This window comes from Rhinoderma darwinii, chromosome 2 (assembly GCF_050947455.1).
Source record: "Rhinoderma darwinii isolate aRhiDar2 chromosome 2, aRhiDar2.hap1, whole genome shotgun sequence".
Taxonomy (NCBI): Eukaryota; Metazoa; Chordata; class Amphibia; order Anura; family Rhinodermatidae; genus Rhinoderma; species Rhinoderma darwinii.
In genome coordinates, this window is record NC_134688.1 from 217,139,767 (window position 1) to 217,161,417 (window position 21,651).

Here is a 21,651-nt window from a genome sequence, read left to right on the forward strand (position 1 = left end):
TCACCAAGATAGTAATTGTGTTCAGTCGGCTAGTGGTGTTCAGCAGCTATGCAAATGCCTGGCAGTTTTAGGCCTCGGCTTTCCACCTGAGTGTATGTTAAATAGATCACTCTAAAATGGCTGCTGGTGGTTTGTTCCAGTAAGTAAAGTGTATACGCGTAGGAGATTTTGTTCAAGAGTAAAAACCTCTTTGGGCAAGAAATCTCTTAGTCCTAGTGGAATGCGCTCACCTTGCTCTTCTATTGAGCTGTTTTCTGCATCACTGGCTGGTGACCACTTCCGATCGGACGGGCCTAAGGGTTTTTATAAATCTAGTCCCCGGCTTCAAACCGGAGCTAGACCGCCGTGGGCCCAGTTACTGTATGGGTACCTGATAACTCCTGAGCTGAGATAAGACAGGGTGAGTCTATTGATGTTTCCACCGCTGGCTGCATATCCTCTTTTCGGCACCACTTCCGGCCGGGCACTTGTTGTCCTAACTTTACTCCCCGGTCTCAGGTCGTTGCTAGGCCGCGGCGGCAGTAAAATCTTTTTCGGCTGCTTCAAAAAAGCTCCTCAGAGCAAGGATGGAGTTGCAATCCTACCAAGGTCTGCTTATATGGGCAGAAAAAAAAAAAACCCCTTCCCCGTCTGATTGGGTTAGATTTAGAAGCTCTACGGAGCTCTGTCCAGAAATGTCCGCTCTGTTGCTCCGCTAGCCACGCCTCACCTTTGTGAGATTTTGTTGCAACTGCTCACCTGGTAGGTGGCGTTTCTTTGTGGGGATGATCTCTGTTCCGGCCCTCTCTTGTTCTCCATATTTGACACTCCACGATCATAAAGCAGTGCTCTGCACTATGCCCTCTTTTTTGCCCCATGTGGTCACGTCCTTCCACCTTAACAAGGATCGAATTTTGACAAACTTCTGCTAGTCTCCGGTGCACTCTAAGGAATGCTCTCTTCACAACTTGGATGTGGTCCGCACCTCGCGGGTTTACCTTTGTCACTTCCTCCTAATGTCGTTCCTACTCCTGGTTTATGCTCCCGGAGGGCTCGAGAAAGCAGGCAGCCTCGAAGGCTACAATTGCTTGATGGCTGCACTTGACTATTCGCTAGGCTAATTGGATAAAATGGAAGGAAGCCCTGGGTACAGGCGTTTATGGATACAAGCGCGAGGTACTGTGGAGAGAGTGACTAAGCATGAGTATCTACCAGTATCCGGTCATTAGGTTGACGTGTACATTGCTATACACTTTGAACGCCGTACTATGTAAGTAAATGTCATAACACTTTTTTTTTAGTGTTCTGGGTTTTTTTTTAACAGCAGTGATTTGTACAATGAATATGATATTAAATGGTGGGACAACCACTTTGTAGGTATATATGCAATGAAACACTGAGTACATCTGTACATCAGATAATGTTTTATGTAATAATGTACTGTAACTTATAATTTTTGAAAACAGGCCCAAGAGGATGCTGAAAAGCTGCGATCCGTAGTAATGCCCATGGAAAAGGAGATTGGTGCATTAAAGGAGAAACTTTCTGAAGCTGAGGAGAAGATAAAAGAGCTAGAGGCTTTCAAGGTTTCACAGCTACCTTTTGCTTTAAGATTGTATTTTATGTTTTGGCTAGCAAAAGCTTGTGAGAATGGTTGCGAAGAAGCCCATGCTAAAGATATGGCTGTTGGTGCCGAAACCATAGGGGTATGAATTTTAAGGTCCAGTCAAGTTACGGTTGAGGTGCAATTAGAACAGTATTGGAAAAAACGCGTGCGTTTTACTGTGATTTCAAGCAATTTTTTAAAGCGGTTACGTTTATCAGCCTCTTTAAAAAATGCTGCTACTGCTGTAAAAATGTATGCGCTTTTTCCATTAGTTTCTAGCTGCACCTCAACCGCAAGGTTTGAATGGACCCCTAGAAGGATTGTGAGATTAAGACAACCCCTTCTCTAAAGGCAACTGCCCCTACAATGAACTGATTGTTGCAGGTACAGCTCTTGGACTCCTAATTTTCAGCGGTTATCGACAATACATTTCTCCTGCATTAGCTACTGCAGGGGTAGTGTAGTATTATATGTCGGCCTTTCAAATGAATGGCGGCCGTGTAATATATGGATGACCCTAGTCCCCTAGAGTGGGGAACCTCTTCTATGACATCCAATAGGCCAATTGGACAGGGGTTGTCTCTATAGGATAACCTATTTAGTTTGAATGGAATGCTTAACTCTTGCCTTATGTTTAATCTAACAAGAAGGTAATTGTTTCTGGTTCTGCCCCCAACAGATGTATCAAATAACCAAGCTAACAAATACCTGTTATTTAGTAAATGGTGGTTGCTAAAATTATAGCTTTTAAAGGGGTTAGCCTCGTTATTACAAATTAATACGAACGGCAAATGTGCTGAAATAAAAAAGCAAGTCTCCTTTTCTCACCCTAATGCACCCCCTTTCCTCAACGATCCAGCGCTGATGGTCCTCCCGGTGTTTATTCATGTGCGAACAGCATGTGATCGCTGCAGTCAATCAGAGGGCTTAGCGGTCATTTGTTGTATTCCTGGCATAAACCCTTAGCGATGATGCAAGGAGTACGATACTGCTAAGCCCTCTGATTGGCTTGAGCAGTCACATGGTGCCCCTGTGTAAACAAATACCAGGAGGACCGCCGGAGCTTCAGCTCTCTGGATCACCAGGAAATTGTACTGTTTGTTTTTTGCTGTTGTGTTGTTTTTTTACAGGACATTTGCGGCCATTACTAAAAAAATTTAATAATCCCTTTAATAGTGTCAATTTAAATGTTACATCTAGATCTAAAATCAAAGAAATACAAAGTGGAACCTTCAAACTAAGTTTTGTTTGCTCAGTCTTTACAAATCAACACTGCTTGCGATTCTCAGCAGTAGGAGAGGGACTCCGTAAAGCATAATAAGAGTTGCACGAACATGTGCTCAGAAATTTATCATTTCAGTTTTTTTGCTCTAAGGCCCCATGCACACGAACGTGTTTTTGCGGCCCCAATTCACCTGCAAATCTGCAGGTGAATTGCGGTCCCATTCATTTCTATGGACACATGCACACAACCGTGGTTTCCACGGTCCGTGCATTGCCCAGGATCCTGGACCGCAAAAAGATAGGACATGTCTCATTACGGCCGTGTTTTGCGGTCCAGGCTCATAGAAATGAATTTGTGTGGCCATGTGCACGGCCCGTGTGCACGACGCCTAAAACGTGCTATTACCGAATATATGCAATGATTATACTGTGTGTGTATGTTTGAGTAAAAAATAAAATCTGATGTCAGTGCAACTCCCCAAAAGACAATTCACAAATGTGTATATTTAGCTTATAAGTCATTCAATACCAACCAGTATAGCTTGAATGTATACTTCATATAAAAGGACATAAGGTCCAAGTGTCTTCTTTGTTTTTTTTTAATGGGTATTTCCATCTTAGACATTTATGGTGTATTCAGTGGCCACCTTACCAGGCAGGGGTCAGGGGATCTATCAGACCTTTGGATATGGTATAAATGTCTGAGATGGGAATACACCTTTAAAGGGGGTTTCCAGCCAGTAAAAATTGGCCTGTCCTCAGCCTTTTCTCCAATTCTCTTCAATATGAGAAAAGGCTGCAATACCTGTAAATCGCTGCTAAATGTGTGTCGAAGATTCACAGAGAGTAAGTGGAAATGAAGGGCAAGCAACGCTTGTACGAGCGCTGCACCCCCTTCAAAACATCTGATCGGCGGGGGTCCTGGGAGTCGTACCCCGACCCATCAGCTATTGATGGCCTATCCTGAGAATAGGCCATCAGTTTTTCCTGGCTAGAAAACCCCTTTAACCCCTTCGCGCTCAGGTCAGTACTATTACGTCGCGCTAAGTACATCGTTCGCGCTCAGGTCAGTAATAGTACTGACCTGAGTAAACACGGCGCCATTTAATCCCGGCGCGTGCTTGAGCTGTGATAACTGCTGTTTCTGACAGCACGCTATCACAGCTTAGTGTGCAGGGACCGATCGCGGTGGTCCCCGCCGATTAACCCCTTAGAAGCCGCGTTCAATAGCGATCGCGGCTTCTTAGGGGTTAAGCTGCCATCGCCGGCCTGCTACACGATAGCGGGCCGTGATGGCTACTATGGCAACCAGAATCCTAACAATGGACTCTGGCTACGCCATCGACGGAAGCCTAGTGGGTCCCGACAAAATCAGGACCCACTATGCTTGCTGTCAGCGAACAGCTGACAGCTCTAATACACTGCACTACGTATGTAGTGCAGTGTATTAGAATAGCGATCAGAGCCTCCTGCCATCATGTCCCCTAGTGGGACAAAGTAAAAAAAGTGTGAAAAAGTAAAAAAAAGTTGTGTAAAAAATAAGAAAATAAAAGATTTAAAAGTAATAAAAGTAAAAATCCCCCTTTTTCCCTTATCAGTTCTTTATTATTAATAAAAATAAACAAATAAACTATACATAATTAGTATCGCCGCGTCCGTTACGTCCTGAACTACAAAACGATGTCGTTATTTATCCCGCGCGGTGAACGCCGTAAGAGAAAATAATAATAAACCGTACCACAATCACAATTGTTTGGTCACTTCACCTCCCAAAAAATTGAATAAAAAGAGATCAAAAAGTCGCATGTACCTAAAAATGGTACTGATCGAAACTACAGTTCGTTACGCAAAAAAAAAATCCTCGCACGACTTTCCTGATGGAAAAATAAAACGGTTCTGGCTCTTAGAATAAGGTAACACAAAAAATAAATTATATTTTACAAAATGTATTTTATTGTGCAAACGCCATAAGACATAAAATAAAACTATAAACATCTGGTATCGCCGTAATCGTATCGCCCCGCAGAATAAAGTGAATATGTCATTTATAGTGCACGGTGAACGCTGTAAAAAAAATTGAATAAAAAACAATAGTAGAATTGCTGTTTTTTTAGTCACCACGCCACCTAAAATTAGAATAAAAACTGATCAAAAAGTCGCATGCACCCCAAGAAAACTACAATGGATTCCTCAAGGTCTCTAGTTTCCAAAAAGGGGTCACTTTTGGGGGTTTCCACTGTTTTAGCACCACAAGACCTCTTCAAACCGGACATGGTGCCTAATAAATTAAATTAAATTAATTAAATGTCACCTCTACTTTGCTCTAAATTCCTGTGAAACACCTAAAGGGTTAATAAACTTTTTAAATGCTGTTGTGAATACTTTGAGGGGTCTAGTTTCTGAAATGGGGTGTTTGATAAGGGTGTCTAATATATGGGCCCCTCAAAGCAACTTCAGAACTGAACTGTAACCTAAAAAATAAAATAAAAATGAGGCAATACTTCGCTTCTTACATTATACTCATAATGAGCCGTGCCCACCCCGAGATGACCCCAGTTTTGACCGTTTGTATAAACGGAGACCCCTATTAGACCATTTCAGTGCCCGGTTTTCCCAGCATTCACCCCCGAGAAGTGTATTTCTTTAGATGAATCCCTGGTACATTTGAAAGGGAGGCTTCAATTCCGCCAGTACCTGCTGAGTAAGAGGGCAAGGTATGGCGTGAAGATGTATAAGCTGTGCGAGAGTGCATCAGGGTATACCTACAAATTTAGGATTTATAAAGGGAAGGACACCAGTACTCAGCCCCCAGAATGCCCCCCCCTTACTGGGAGTTAATACAAAAATTGTGTGGGATTTGGTGCACCCACTGCTGGACCAGGGTTACCACCTCTACCTGGATAATTTTTATACCAGCATCCCACTCTTCAACTGCCTCGCTTCCAGAAGTCCTGCGGCACTGCTAGAAGAAACCTGAGAGGCCTCCCTAAGACTCTGCTTGGGCAAACACTCAAAAGGGGTGAGAGCAGGGCACAATCTAGCAGCAACATATTGTGTGTCAAGTACAAGACCAGGGAGATGCCACACCAGTACCCATGTACCTGTACGAGGCACCAGTACAGGGACCCCCAAACTAGACTGCATCCTGGACTACAATAGGTACATGAGAGGGGTGGACTTGTCAGATCAAGTCCTGAAGCCTTACAGTACTTCTGGAAGCGGGGCCACAGGCATCGTACCAGGGCAACACTTTTTAGGAGAAGTTCCCCAAACTGGCAAGAAGGGAAAAAGTCAAAAGAGGTGCAGAGTCTGCTATAAGAGGAGGAAGGACACAATATATCAATGTGACGCGTGTCCCGAAAAACCAGAGGTCTGTATGAAAGAGTGTTTTAAAATTTATCATCCATCCCTTTATTTTTAATTTACCCCAGTTTTACTCGCTCTGATCCACTTCGCACAGCTTACCCCCCCTCATCTTTCCCCTCTGGGCCCTGCTGTGTGCCCAGGCAGCTGATAACAGCCACATGTAGGGTATTGCTGTACCCGGGAGAGCCAACATTACAGTTTATGAGGTGTATATCTCCGGTGGCGCATGCTGGGCACAATATATCGGACACTGAATTGGCATATATGTATAGAAAATGGCAAATTTCACTCTGCACCAACTGCTGCACATTATCTTTTACACAATACCTGTGGGGTCAAAATGCTCACTACACCTCTAGATGAATGCCTTAAGGGGTGTAGATTTTAAAACAGGGTCACTTCTTGGGGGTTTCAATTGTACTGGTACCTTAGGGGCTTCTGCGTACAAGACTTAGCACCAGAAAAGCTCCAGTAGGCCAAATGGTGGTCCTTTCCTTCTGAGCCCTGCCATGTGCCCAGGCAGCTAATAACAGCCACATGTAGGGTATTGCCGTTCCCTGGGAGAGCCCACATTACAGTTTATGGGGTGTATGTCTCCGGTGGCACATGCTGGGCACAATATATCGGACACTAACATGGCATATATATAGAAAATTGCAAATCTCACTCTGCACCATCTGCTGCGCATTATCTTTTACACAATACCTGTGGGGTCAAAATGCTCACTACACCTCTAGATGAATTCCTTAAGGGGTGTCGTTTTTAAAACGGGGTCACTTCTCGGGGGTTTCAACTGTACTGATACCTCAGGGGCTTCTGCACACACGACTTAGCACCAGAAAATTCCCAGTAGGCCACATGGTGGTCTTTTCCTTCTGAGCCCTCCCATGGGCCCAAACTGCAGTTTATCACCACAAATAGGGTATTGCCACACTCAGGACAAATTGGGCAACAAAATGAGGTATTTTATTCCTTGTGAAAATAAGAAATTTTGAGCTAAAACTACCTCTTATTGGAAAAAATATTTTTTTTTTTAATTCACAGCCCAATTCAAATAAATTCTGTGAAAAAACTGTGGGGTCTAAATGGTCACAACACCCATAAATAAATTCCTTGAGGGGTGTAGTTTCCAAAATGGGGTGACTTCTGGTGGGTTTCCATTGCTTTGATACCTTTGGGGCTCTGCAAATGCGACATGGCACCCGAAAACCAATCCAGCAAAATCTGGGCTCCAAAGAACACATAGCGCTCCTTTCCTTCTGAGGCCTCCCATGGGCCCAAACGGCAGTTTATCACCACAAATGGGGTATTGCCGCACTCAGGACAACTTGGGCAACAAAATGGGGCATTTTGTTCCCTGTGAAAATAAGAAATTCTGATCAAAAATGACATCTTATTGGAAAAATTGTCATTCTTTTAATTTCACAGCCCAATTCAAATACGCGCTGTGAAAAAACTATGGGGTCAAAATGGTAACAATAACCATAAATTAATTCCTTGAGGGGTGCAGTTTCCAAAATGGGTTCAGTTTTGGGGGATTCCTACTGTTTTGGCACCTCAACACCTCTCCAAACCTGGCATGCTGCTTAAAATATATGCTAATAAAAAAGCACCACCAAAATGCACTAGGCGCTTCTTTGCTTCTGGGGCTTGTGTTTTAGTCCACGAGCGCACTAGAGCCACATGTGGGACATTTCTAAAAACTGAAGAATCTGGACAATACATATTTAGTTGTGTTTCTCTGGTAAAACCTTCTTTGTTACAGAAAAAAAAATAGAATAAAATTGAACTTCAGAAAGAAAAATTAAATTTGCAAATTTCACCTCCACTTTGCTTTAATTCCTGTGAAATGCCTGAAGGGTTAAAAAACTTTCTAAATGCTGTTTTGAATACTTTGAGGGGTCTAGTTTTTAAAATGGGGTGCTTTATGGGGGTTTCTAATACATAGGCCCCTCAAAGCCTCTTCAGAACTGAACAGGTACCTTAAAAAAAAGGCTTTTGAAATTTTCTTAAAAATATGAGAAATTGCTGTTTATGTTCTAAGCCTTGTAACGTCCAAGAAAAATAAAATAATGTTCAAAAAACGATGCCAATCTAAAGTAGACATATGGGAAATGTGAACTAGTGACTATTGTGGGTGGTATAACCGTCTGTTTTTCAAGCAGATGCATTTAAATTCTGAAAAATGCTATTTTTTCTAAATTTTCTCTAAATTTTGCAATTTTTCTCAAATAAAGACTGAATATATTGACCAAATTTTACCACGAACATGAAGCCCAAAGTGTCACGAGAAAATAATCTCTGAATCGCTTGGATAGGTTTAAGCATTCCGACGTTATTACCACATAAAGTGAAATATGTCAGATTTGAAAAATGGGCTCTGAGCCTTAAGGCCCAAACTAGGCTGCGTCCTTAAGGGGTTAATGCTTGTGTTTTTGCTAGACTTTCTGAGCTACACTGTCTCTGTAACACCCATTCACTTCTAAGGAAACTTGTCTGTTTTCGTACACCGGGTCACCTTACCTCTGAGGCTACGCGTGAAAGTGGCGGCCATCGGCTGCCTCGCCAGGCGGGGACCAGGTTGGGGGACCCCATTCATGAGTCGGGTGTAGGTCATAGATCTAGGACACGCATCTATCAGACATTTTCTGGCATATCCTGTGGATATGCCAGAAATGTCTGAGATGGGAATACCCTTTTAATACTTGTGTTCTTGCTAGACTTTGAGCTACACGCATTTTAATCACTTGAAGCTTTGTGGTTTGTATGAAAATGATCAGTTAAGTTCCCAAGGGAGCTTACCGTTTTTTTTGTTCACTAGATGAAGGAGCTGAATCATTACCTTGAAGCTGAAAAATCCTGTCGGACAGACTTAGAGATGTATGTAGCTGTTCTGAACACTCAGAAGTCTGTCCTTCAAGAGGATGCTGAGAAGTTGCGGAAAGAGTTACACGAAGGTATTCACTTTAACAACTTCAAGATTTGTTTTATATTCTAATGTGGTATATGTTTCTTGTACAAAAAGTTGGATAATCTTTAAGGTTTGGGTTTTTATGATGCGTTCCATAGACTAGTGTTTCTGCCCTGATAGTACATGCTGTATCGTTTTGGGGGAGCAGTCTTCATATATAGCGCATACAGTCTACTTTCTTAATTGGGGGCTTGTTAGAGCTGGGGCAACGACCCGGCACTTTTTTTTTTGGCTTCCAGGACGCGGCAGGGTCCTTTGAAAAGAGGCCTCTGGATTTTTCTTTCATTTACGAAACTGCTCTGTCATCGCCATTGGCCTATAGAGGGCCATGGGCATCGACAAGGCAGGTATCCATGTAGATCTCCCAAGGTGTCTCTACCACCGGCTATGGGTGCGACCACCTAGGGTGTTGGCTTATTTGGTGAGGGGCACAACAACAATAACCTATTGAGCGCTCCCAGCAGCTAACTCCAAATGGAGAGCGGCAGATAGGAGTGGATGCAGGGGCATTACAGTAAAAACCTGTCACTGCTGTTCAGCTGCCCGCACTGAGCCAACACTCTGCCCTGCTCTTTTTATGTATTAACGATGCACCTCTGCCTGTCTTGGATCTGCCGCCTGGACAGTACTGTCTGCACCTGCACGATGTCACCAGTGTGCTCCTGCACTTACATGCTCTGTGTGTCCGGAGAATATCAGAGAGGATGTCTGCTGCTTTCCTATATTACCAGCCCATCGCTAATGTAATGAATCAACACTAGTCACAGCCTTTCAGCAGTCCCCTGAGGTGAGAATAATATGCTAAATTCATTTCTAAAGCTTCTATAGGGCAGGGCTGTTAGTGGTTCCTGCGGCTGCTGAGATCTAGTTTTTAGATGGTGAGATCAGGAGAAGAAGCTAAACTTTGGGCTGTATATTGTCACTATTGCATTTTGGAGCAGACTTATGTTACACTTTTGTGTTCTATAGTTTTGGTTTGTTAGTACCCTCCTGGAGGCTTTTCAGGTTTAACCCCTCCTCTTCCCCCGCATGATTACAGAGCAGGAATTATGTATCACAGGTGCATCACAGTAAAAAGGTGTATTCCCTCACTATAAATATCATGTTAGAAAACACTAATCTTATCTGAATTGTTTTACTAATAGGCCTACTTAATGGGCATAAATACCCTCTTATCTGCAGCTGAGAGTCACCAATATTTTTACATCTATGATGTTCAGAATGGGGTAGGGGGTCAATGCTTGGTATTGAAGAAATCCCTTTTAGTACAATAATTACAATATGCATATCACAGGGGTGTTTTCTAAAATACATTTATATTCGGGGGTCTACTTTAATATAGAATCGAATACTTTATTGCCAACTCTGGCAATCACAGAATAAAACCTCTACAATTTACACATTGGAAAATGAATAACCAAAAGGCTTTGAACTTATAGGAAAAAAAAAAGCACTTTAGGCCAGCACATGCGATGACAACCTGTTTGTGCGTTAATCACACGATACCCCCTTTCAGATTGTAGCAATTCAAACTAGTTATTACATGGGTGTGAACTATCCTCCAAGATTTTAGTTGCTCTACTCTGAAACTGCTTCTCATAAATATCAGACATTTGCAAAACATTGCAGCCAGTAATGGCTCCAGCAGTTTGGGTTCACACAGAGTTTTTTACAGGAGGAAAATTTGCCTCAAAATTCCGTTTGTAATTTTGAGGCAGATTTTCCTCTGCCTGCATGCCGATTTCTGCAACGTTTTTCGCCCGCTGCCATTGAGCGTCGCAGGCATAAAACGCAGCGAAATACACTTTCTCTGCATCCCATTGATGTCAATCGGAGGTCAGGGGCGTAAACGCCCGATGATTGGGCATGTGCCTTCTTTTTCCCGTGACACGGTTTTTTCGCTCGCGGCAAAAAAAACGCCTGCGCCTCCCATTGAATAGGAGGCATTTTCGGCAGTTTTTTTGTGCGTTTTGCGGCGCGGTTTCCGCATCAAAAAACTCTGTGTGAACTCCCCCCTTAGCCACTCTACATAGTAAACGCTTTTCTTTCACTGTTGTCTTACCAAACCAAACTGTGATGCCTTAAGTCAAAACACACTGAATAGTTGCTGGATAAAACACCCTTTTCTGGTTATGAAGAGGCATTTATTAACATTTTCCTAACGCAGTCATTTTTTATTTTTTCATTTTTAGTTTTTCCTCCCTGCCTTTCAAAAGCCATAACTTTTATTATTCCATCGGCATAGCTTGGATGAGTTGTAGTTTTTAATGGCACCATTTATTGCACCATATAATGTACTGGAAAACGTAAAAAAAAATTACTTTGTCTTGTGGAATGAAAAAGAACAGTAATTCCTCCATTGTGGGCCTTAGGCACACGAACGTATTTTTGCGGCCGCTATCCACCCGCATATCTGCGGGTGAATTGCGGCCCCATTTATTCCAAGCTCATAGAAAATAATGCATGTGGCCACGTATACGGCCCGCAATTTGCAGGCGGCTCACGGGTGACACTCCGCTTCCGGCCGACCCGAAAATCACGGCCGTGCACATGGCTACGGTCGTGTGCATGAAGCCTAACTCGCCTTCTGCATCGCTAGTGGAATCTTGGATATCGGCAAATAATCTTTCGGATCCAACCTGTCTTGTGCATTACTAGTGGAATCTTATATATGGATCGTCAAATGATCTTTAGTAGAATCTAACTCATACTGTGCATCACTAGTGGTATAGGGTCTGTTGATCTAGTAATATATGTATTGAGTGACGTTCTTTTCTTTCTTTGTACAGTATGTCATCTCCTCGAGCAAGAGAGGCAGCAGCACAATCAGCTGAAACACACATGGCAAAAAGCAAATGATCAGTTTCTAGAGTCCCAGCGATTGATGATGCAAGACATGAAACGTATGGAGGCTGTATTGACAACAGAGCAATTTCGACAGGTTGAAGAAAGGAAAAAGAAAGACCAGGTTGCACATACTTAAGAAGATCAGATCCTACTTTTTTTTTTTGCTTTTGATTAAAAAATAAAATAAAAATATGTATATCTTCAGCTTCCTGGCCAGAGGCTGGTCAGACTTGAAGTGGTGTTGCGGTTTATCAATTACCAGGGCTCCTTTATTCAGGGCATTTGGCGGGGTCACAATTTCCAAGGACCCTAGGTATACACGACCCAATGTTTAATGATACAGAACACCTTGAAAGTAAATGCTATTTCATCTTGAAAACAACATTTCCATATGCCGTATTCTGGCACACGGACATCAGAGGGAGGAAGGGGCCCTCGTAATTCATGGCCTCATCCTCACATCAAGGTTGTTTGATTCTGAGAAGGGGTTGATTGCTGATTTTTACATTTACTAGTCTGTAATTTCTAGATTACAGACCAATTCTCTTTATATTATCGGTTCTTTATCAGCTTTAGGTCTATCACATAGTATGTAATAAATGGCATTTATTCCTCAATTCCGCTGCTTTTGATGAGAGAAGTTCTATAAATCCACTCATTTCCTGCCACTTTTCGAATAAGGCATATGGGCGGGGGTTGTCTCGGCAGGACACTACATTTTTAAAACTGCTCAGGACTCGAATAGCCATTTCTACCTGTTAGTATAAATGCTTATAATCTCTCTCAAGGCCTAACTCCATCACTTCAGAGTGAATGTGGGCTTGTTGAATGTGTACAGGGGTCATCTTCTAGATAAATGTGTGTGTCTTGCCTCACATTTTCTAACACCAAAGTTTTATCTAACTTATTACTATCGGAACAGGTTGAGTCCAGATAAAATAGGTAAGAGAAGAACAGTTGGGTAAAATAAACACAGATCCCCTTTCATTGTAAACCCCTCACTCTCTCCTTTTGCATTATGAGGAATATATACGGTACTTGATGAGTCGCCCCCCTCATTGTAATAAATGTTGTGTTTAACAATGTACTTGTGTATGCTATAATATAATTATACTGACTAAGTTGTCTATATTTTTAGGAGGAAGACGAGCAAAGAAGTCGTAACCTAAAAGAAGGAACGCAAAGAGAGGAAGAGAAGACAAAAGTGCTTGGAACGATAACTCACAATGAAATGCTTCCAAATCTCCACAGCCAAGAGGTTATTCTCATCTTTCAGCTGTCAATCTTTCTTTATAGTCCAGTAATCTGTAAACACAAGGGAACTTGGTTGAATAGCTTGTTTTTACCATATACATCTTGGCCTATCCTTTCAGTGATTTCGTGTGTCTGTCTTTTATGGCAGGTTTATTTCAGTAACATTCATCTTATTAAGGAAGTGCATCAATTGAGTATTTTTAAGGAACTCTCAATATATTCCCACTTGCGCAACTCTAGATATATTCTTCCTCTTATTCGTCACTTGGTATTTATAATGTATACAGTTCACATCTAGATATACAGTTTATATTTGGATATAATCTACGTAAGGCCTTCTTCACATCACGTTTTAGCCTTACAGATTAGGTATGTTTTTTTACTGGTTACTGCAAACAAAAAAATCCCCCAAAAAAACACTGTATACTGCTACAGTATAGTCATGCAACCAGATGACACTACAGTTTTATCCTGTTCCATTGACTAAAATTATAAAAATTAAAAAAAAATGTGTACTTCTGGATACTGTTTTTTTTTTGTTTTTTTTTTACAGTACAGAAATTTGTAGCATTCTGCACTTTTCTGTCTGTCAAAAAGTATTGAGGCGTACAATTATATTTGCAATAGAAATCGATGGCAATCGCATACAATTATATAGGCATTTGGGTGCATCCTGTTGTAGCCGTGTACTTTTTTTGCCGTTTTAGAATGATTGAACCATTTGTCCATGTGTTATTGCAAACTGTCAAAGATAAAACATGGAAACAAGATAATATTCCAACAAAGTTTGAAGTAAAAGTTATTGTTGTTGGGAGATAAAGGTTTTGGCCGCTTTCTTTCCTTTTCCAAATGTGCTTGAAACAGCACATTACAACACGTACTCCTAACATGTTGATACAAGATTAGTGTCGATTTTAAAGTGTAAAGTGCTGCTCACATGGTCCAATTTTTTTTTACTGGCAGTACGGCGCTGTGGTCCCAACATGGCAGCTGATGGTGGGAGAAGAACCAGACCCGTTATCATCAGGCCGTTTCCCTTGCGCAGTATTATTCAATGGGAGGGTGCTGATGGACGGGTCTGATCACATGCCATTCGATCAGTGGCAATATTGGGACCGGAGCCTGTAGTGTCTTGTACCAAGACATAGTAGCAGATCATTTAAGTCCTGAAAGTTGCGAGGTGGGGCCTCCATGTATCTGACTTGTATTGCGATCTGGGAAATTTTGGAGTCCCAAGTCCACACCTTGAACTATTTGTCATGTTCCATCATTCATTCCTGAGAAATTTTGCAGTGTGGCAGGGCAATTTATCTTGCTGAAAGAGGCCACTACCGTTAAAGAATAGCGTTGCTGTGAATGCTTGTGCTTAGTCTGCAACAATGTTTGGGTCAGTGGTACGTGTCAAAGTAACATCCGTATAAATACAAGGACCCAAGGTTTCCAAACACAACATTGCCCACCAAGACACACTACCTCCGCTGACTGTTTTTCTTCCCATAGTGCATCCTGGAGCCATCCCGTACCCAGGTAAGAGACGCACACACACACACACACACACACACACACACACACACACACACACACACACCCCTTATTCACACGACAGGGTTTCCCGGCCGGGTGACGGCCGTTCATAAATCGGCCGTCACACGTCTGCATTAGGAACAATAGGGGCTATTCACACAACCGATTATTGCCCTATTTTCGGCCGTTTGCCCGGCTCCCATAGAAGTCTATGGGGCCGGGTAATACATGGCCATCACCGGAATGTGTCCCGAGTGATGGCCATGTATTCAGTCGCTCGCGCTCTCTCTCCTCCTCCTCACAGTGCAGAGTGCATGTGAGGAGGAGGAGGGTCTTTTTTTGCTCCCTGTAGGAGTCTGAATCCCCAATCCCCAGCCGGGGATTAGGGTTTCCGCTACAGGAGAAGTGAGTGACTACACTGTCCATATATGGACACAGCGGCGTCGCTCACTTCTGAAGCAGAATCCGCGTTCCTATGGCCGGGGATTCAGCTACAGGAGAAGTCAGTGACTATACTGTCCATATATGGAAGTCAGTGACTTCTCCTGGAAGGGGGGAATGGGTGCAACCTACAGGGGGCTGTGTGGCATTACCTACAGGGGGCTGTGTGGCATTACCTACAGGGGACTTGGTGGCATTACCTACAAGGAGCTGGGTGGCATTACCTGCAGGGGGCTGGGTGGCATTACCTGCAGGGGGCTGGGTGGCATTACCTGCAGGGGGCTGGGTGGCATTACCTGCAGAGGGCTGGGTGGCATTACCTGCAGGGGGCTGGGTGGCATTACCTGCAGGGGGCTGGGTGGCATTACCTGCAGGGGGCGGGTGGCATTACCTACCAGGGGGGCTGTGGCATTGTCTACAGAGGGCTGTGTGTGGCAACAAATTTAAATGAAATTCATCCGATTTTTAAAATGGACAGGGAAAAAAACGGGTCAAAATCGGCCGATAAAAACGGCAACACGGCCTGGAATGGATGCAAACCGGCCGGGAAAAACGGCCGTTTTTATCGGCCGACACTCGGACCCTATCGTGTGAATGAGGCCTTAGCTGTCCCTATGATGTAAGAGAAAACTTGAAGCATTAGATCAGGCCTCCTCCTTCTTCCACTGCTCCATGGTCCAGTTCTAATGCTCACGTGTCCATTGTAGGCAATTTCTGTGGTAGACATGGATAAGCATGCAGCTACACAGTTGCAAAAGCTACTAGCTGCGATGCGCCATATGTTTGGACACCTTTCTATCATAAAGTAGCTCTTCTTTTGGATTGAACGATACAGGCTAGCCTTCGTTCCACACGCTTAGTAAAGAGGCCCCTATTGCACATGACCCTGTCGTCTGTTCACGGGGAGTCCTTGCTTGGACTAGTTTTTGGTAGATACTGACCACTTCATACCAGGAACACCCCACAAGACCTGCCGTTATGGGGATGCTATGACCCAGTCATCACAATTTGGCCCTTGTCAAAGTCGCTCAGATCCTTACCTTGCCCATTTTTCCAGCCTCCAACACATCCACTTCGAGAACGGATTTATTATTAATTTTATATCGGTTCTGTTGAAATTTCAGTTAAATTGGTGTCAAGAATAGCGCTGCATTCTTGCCGGCTAAAGTAACAAATCTACGTGCGGAACCCTCCTGTACACAGCCTAATTTTAATATTTTGATTGATTTATAATGGTAATGGCTACTTTTTAACACAAGTCGTATCCTGCCTCCCAGGTTGTATGCCTCCAAAATACACTTTAAATATGCTTCAAACAGTTTCCCATTCATTGCAATGTGAAATACACCATACTGTTCTCATGAGGCGTATTTTTAATCTGCAGAATTCAAAAGACCTCGTAAAAATAAGTAGCATGTCGCTTCTGATGTGTTTTTGGAGCTGAATTTCCATTGACGCTATGAAAAACGCCTCAAAAAAACGGCTTAAAAAAAGCCTCAAAATAAGCTTCAAATTAAAAAAAAAAAAAAAAAAGCTTTTCATTTTCAGCTTCAAATAGCCTTGAAAAGGTTGTTTTCCCATGAAAACAACTCCGTAAGTTTTAGCCACCTCTTTTTGTACGTGTGAACATACCCTGCGTCTATGAGCCCGTACTCCGATACATCAGCCTTCCGGAAAACGCCGAACAGACACGAAGCGGGTGAGCGCTTCAGCTGCTACGTTCTAGCGGTTGGTGGGGGTCTCGGTGCTCGGACCCCCACCAATCCAAACTTCTGACATGTCACTATGACATATCAGAAGTTCTCAAACGTTTAGCTACACTTTAATACAGACTTTAACTTTGGAATCCATACAATTAAAAGTAAAGCACAATTATGATACTTTTTATGGCGGATAATTCTATATGTAAACTGTAAAATGTTAATCAAAAGTGGACGTTTGCTGTAAGTCATGGAATGGTCGTGATGCTTCACTGGAATGAATAAATGATGTTTGTTTTATTCCTTGTTTTTTTTTTAGGGTCTCATGAATAGTTCTCATGGCTCAATTCATTCCTTAGATGCGGATTTAGCAGTGCATGAAGGAGAAAGTTTTGGAAAACAAGAGGACTTATTTAAAGATGGACTTCGGAGAGCACAGTCTACAGACAGTCTAGGTACATCTGGGCCACTGCAGGCAAAAACTCTGGGCTATAATAACAAAGCCAAATCTGCTGGGAATCTTGATGAATCTGATTTTGGCCCGCTAGTTGGAGCCGATTCAGTGTCTGAGAATTTTGACACTTCTTCCCTTGGATCTTTGCACATGCCAAGTGGATTCATGTTAACCAAAGATCAAGAGAAAGCAATCAAAGCCATGACTCCGGAGCAAGAGGAGACCGCTTCACTACTTTCAAGTGTCACTCAGATTATAGAGTGCGCGTATGTGCCTCCTGATGGTTATCGTCTGGTGAGCGAGACAGAGTGGAACTTACTGCAGAAGGAGGTAAAATTATTGTTACTATATATTCTATATACGCATTGTCTATTATATAGAATCTACAAACGAAGGTAATTTGGCACTTCGAATTATTTTGTTTAAAGTGGATTTCCAGTTTTAAAAACCTCTTCAACTTCATAGAAGAATTTCAGAAGATGTCATCCATGGGTACCTGTGCTTCATCTGCATCAATGGTTAAAGCAAAAGGGCTATGGTACTCTGTAGAGGTCTGTGCCCCTTTTGCTCTAACATCCCGGGTCATAAAGTACTGATCCTGGTAAGATTATGTTCACATGTGGCTGATTTTCTGCGACTAGAAAAACTATATTCCATACATGTGAATTTGGGTTTGTTTCTGCAACATGTGCATATATTTCTGCAAGCCCCATTCAGATGAATGGGACAGTTGCAGAAATTTCAGCAATAAACCTACAACATGTGAATATGCCCTTATTGTTTGATACTACATAAACATTGACATTTAGGGCATATTTATCAAGATCTACGCCAGCTATGAGGTGGAGTAGATTTCCTCTATGATTTATGCCGGTTACTGGCGGAACTTATATTTCTAAGCCCTGCTCACTTTGAAAAGTGCCAGGAGCGGCGGTAAAATGCAATTGTCGCAGAATTTTGACTTTTCGACTCCAGAAAACATGTAGTGCTTAATAAATTCCTCTCCTAATTTACAATGTATTTTTCTTCTTAAAACCTGTAAAAATCTATGAAGGAATTCCAAAGTTCCTTCTGTATTTTTTGCTTGGGGGGCCGGGGGGATTTTGGTGCAGGCACCAAGTTAGTGACAGCTCATTTTAGAAATGGGATATTTAAAGCAGATATGTCATGTTGACAGTATATGGTAGAGCAGGGAATATATCATGTCCAGAGTTAACACAGCCGTCTACCCGGACATTTTAGAGCACTTCATGCTTCCCCCTGCTGACAAGCTTTATGGAGATGCGGATTTCATTTTCCAGCAGGACATGGCACCTGCCCACACTGCCAAAAGTACCAATACCTGGTTTAACCCCTTCACGACCAGCCCACGTAGATTAACGGGCTGCGGTTCTGGGTTTTTCTCCTGCAGCCCGTTAATCTACGTGCTGTCAGAACAGAGTGCACAGCGCTCTCCCTGTGCTCTGAATCTCTCAGCACACGCTGCTACTAGCAGCCTAAGTGCTGAGAGAAGACATCAGGACCGGATTGGTGTCGGTCCTGATGACGTGATCACCATGATAAACTAATCATGGTGTTCACAGCAAAGTTTGTTGCAGCAACAAACTTTCGTGCTGTTTGTTACAATGTTTCTCCTCCCTCCCTTCTGAGACAGTGGGGGAGAAGAAGCTGTGCCGAGCAGCTGCTGTGTGTCTCCTATAAAGACACAATGAATGTGAAACACACAAAAACCACCTCCACATAGATAGTTTAGTGTAGGCAGCTAGTTATAGTTTAGGTAGATAGTACTCAGACTAGGACAATAAATTAATAATCAATTAGGGCTTATAATGTGTGTGTGTGTGTATATATATATATATATATATATCTATAAAATCACATAGATATATATGTACATACTGTGTGTGTGTGTGTGTGTGTGTGTGTGTGTGTGTGTGTGTGTATGTATGTGTATATATATATATATATATATATATATATATATATATATATATACACATTCCTATAAATTATTAATTGTATTCTACATATCAAATTGATTGTTAGGGTCGTTCATAAAGTTATTAGTCGTTCAACAATTGATTAATTGTAAAGATTCAATTGATTATATATGTATACGTAATATATACATATACACACATTTAGCTAAAATAATTTATTCCTATATTTTACAGTTCTAATAATTATAGATACTAATTGATTAATAGGGTCGTTTATACATTTATTGATTGATTAGTTGACTATTTCTTTGTTACTTTTATTAAAATTGTTACAAAAATGTGTTAAAAAAAAATACGTAAAAAAATGGCACGCAAGTTATATACCGCTGAAGAGGCATTTGTTCCCTTGGATTCTGATAGTGAATGTCACTTTTGGGGGGTTTCCGCTGTTTTGGTCCCTCCAGGGCGTTGCAAATGCGACATATCACCGAAAACCATTATAGCAAAATTTGAGCTCCAAAAGCCAAATGGCGCTCCTTCCCTCCTGAGGGCTGTAATGTGTTCAAACATAAGTTCCTGACCACATATGGGGTATTGCCGTAATCAGGAGAAATTTCTTTATAAATGTTGGGGAGCTTTTTCTCCTTTATTCCTTGCAAAAATTTAAGATGTCTGTTTTCATTTTCACAGACTAATTCCAATAAATTCAGCAAAACACCTGTGGGGTTAAAATGCTCACTATACAACTAGATAAATTCCTTGAGGGGTGTAGTTTCCAAAATGGGGTCACTTTTTGGGGGTTTCTACGGTTTAGGCACCACAAGACCTCTTCAAACCAGACATTGAGCTTAAAATATATTGTAATAAAAAGGTGGCCCCAAAATCCACTAGGTGCTTCTGAGGCCTGTATTTCAGTCCATTAGGACACTAGGGCCACATGTGGGATATTTCTAAACTCTGCAGAATCTGGGCAATAAGTATTGAGTTGCGTTTCTCTGGTAAAACCTTCTGTGTTACAGAAATTTATCTATTACAAATGAATTTCTGCAAAAAAAATTACATTTGTAAATTACACCTCTACTTTGCTTTAATTCCTGTGAAACGCCTAAGGCCCCATGCACACGAACGTAAAAACGCCCGAAATTACGGCCTGTAATTACGGGCCCATAGACTTCTATTGGCCACGGGTACCTCCCCGTATGCTTACGGGAAGGTGCCCGTGCCGTTGAAAAATATAGAACATGTCCATTTCAGGCTGTGATTACGGCACAGGCAGGCCCATAGAAGTCTATGGGGCTCCCGTAATTACAGGTGGCTATGTGTGTGCACCCGTAATTACGGGAGCGTTGCTAGGCGATGTCAGTGCATAGTCACTGTCCAGGGTGCTGAAAGAGTTAAACGATCGGCAGTAACTCTTTCAGCACCAGGGACAGTGGCTACCGAACACAATATAGATAAAGCTGTAAAAAAAAGACGTTCATACTTACCCAGAACTCCCTGCTTCTTCCTCCAGTCCGGCCTCCTGGCTGCAGTGGTCACATGGACTGCGCGTCATCCAGGGAGGTCGGACTGGATGTCAATAGAGGGACGCGTCACCAAGACAACGGCCGGGAAAGTATGAATTTCTTTTACTTTTATTACAGAAAGGGCTGCCCCTTCTCTCTATCCTGTACTGATAGAGAGAAGGGCTGCCTATTTACTGCAGTGTAATTTTGCAGCGAAAACGTGCCCCTAAATACAGGTGGAATACTGGTCGAATACGTGTGACCAAGGACCCGTATTTACGCCAGTATTTACGGGTGGACAAAAATACGGTCGTGTGCATGGGGCCTAAAGGGTTAAGAAACTTTCTTAATGCGGTTTTGAATACTTTGAGGGGTGCAGTTTTTTAAAATTGGGTGATTTATGGGGAGTTTCTAATATATAAGGCCCTCAAAGCTACTTCAGAAATGAACTGGTCCATGAAAAAATAGGTTTTGGAAATGTCTTGAAAATGTCTTGAAAATGTGAGAAATTGTTGCTAAAGTTCGAAAAAAAACGATGCAATCATAAAGTAGACATATGGGAAATGTTATCTAGTAACTATGGTGTGTGGTATTAATATCTGTTTTACAAGCAGATACATTCAAATTGAGAAAAATGCAATTTTTTGCAAATTTTCTCTAAATTTTGGGGTTTTTCACAAATAAATATTTCATTTATCGACCAAATTTTTTCACAGACGTAAATTACAATATGTCACAAGAAAACAATCTCAGATTCGCTTGGAAAGGTAAAAGCATTCCGAAGTTATTACCACATAAACTAACATATGTCAGATTTGAAAAAATCACCTGCGTCCACAA

General features: G+C 42.2%; 1 protein-coding gene across 1 annotated transcript in view; it reads left to right on the forward strand.

The window, feature by feature from the left end:
• Nucleotides 1-21,651, forward strand: part of RABEP1 (rabaptin, RAB GTPase binding effector protein 1) — a 139,618-nt gene that overhangs the window by 67,890 nt on the left and 50,077 nt on the right. The window contains exons 5-9 of the mRNA XM_075852836.1: nucleotides 1,446-1,565; nucleotides 8,997-9,132; nucleotides 11,936-12,114; nucleotides 13,132-13,251; nucleotides 17,232-17,696. Of these exons, the coding sequence (XP_075708951.1) occupies nucleotides 1,446-1,565; nucleotides 8,997-9,132; nucleotides 11,936-12,114; nucleotides 13,132-13,251; nucleotides 17,232-17,696 (1,020 nt within the window). The remainder of the gene's footprint in view (nucleotides 1-1,445; nucleotides 1,566-8,996; nucleotides 9,133-11,935; nucleotides 12,115-13,131; nucleotides 13,252-17,231; nucleotides 17,697-21,651) is intronic.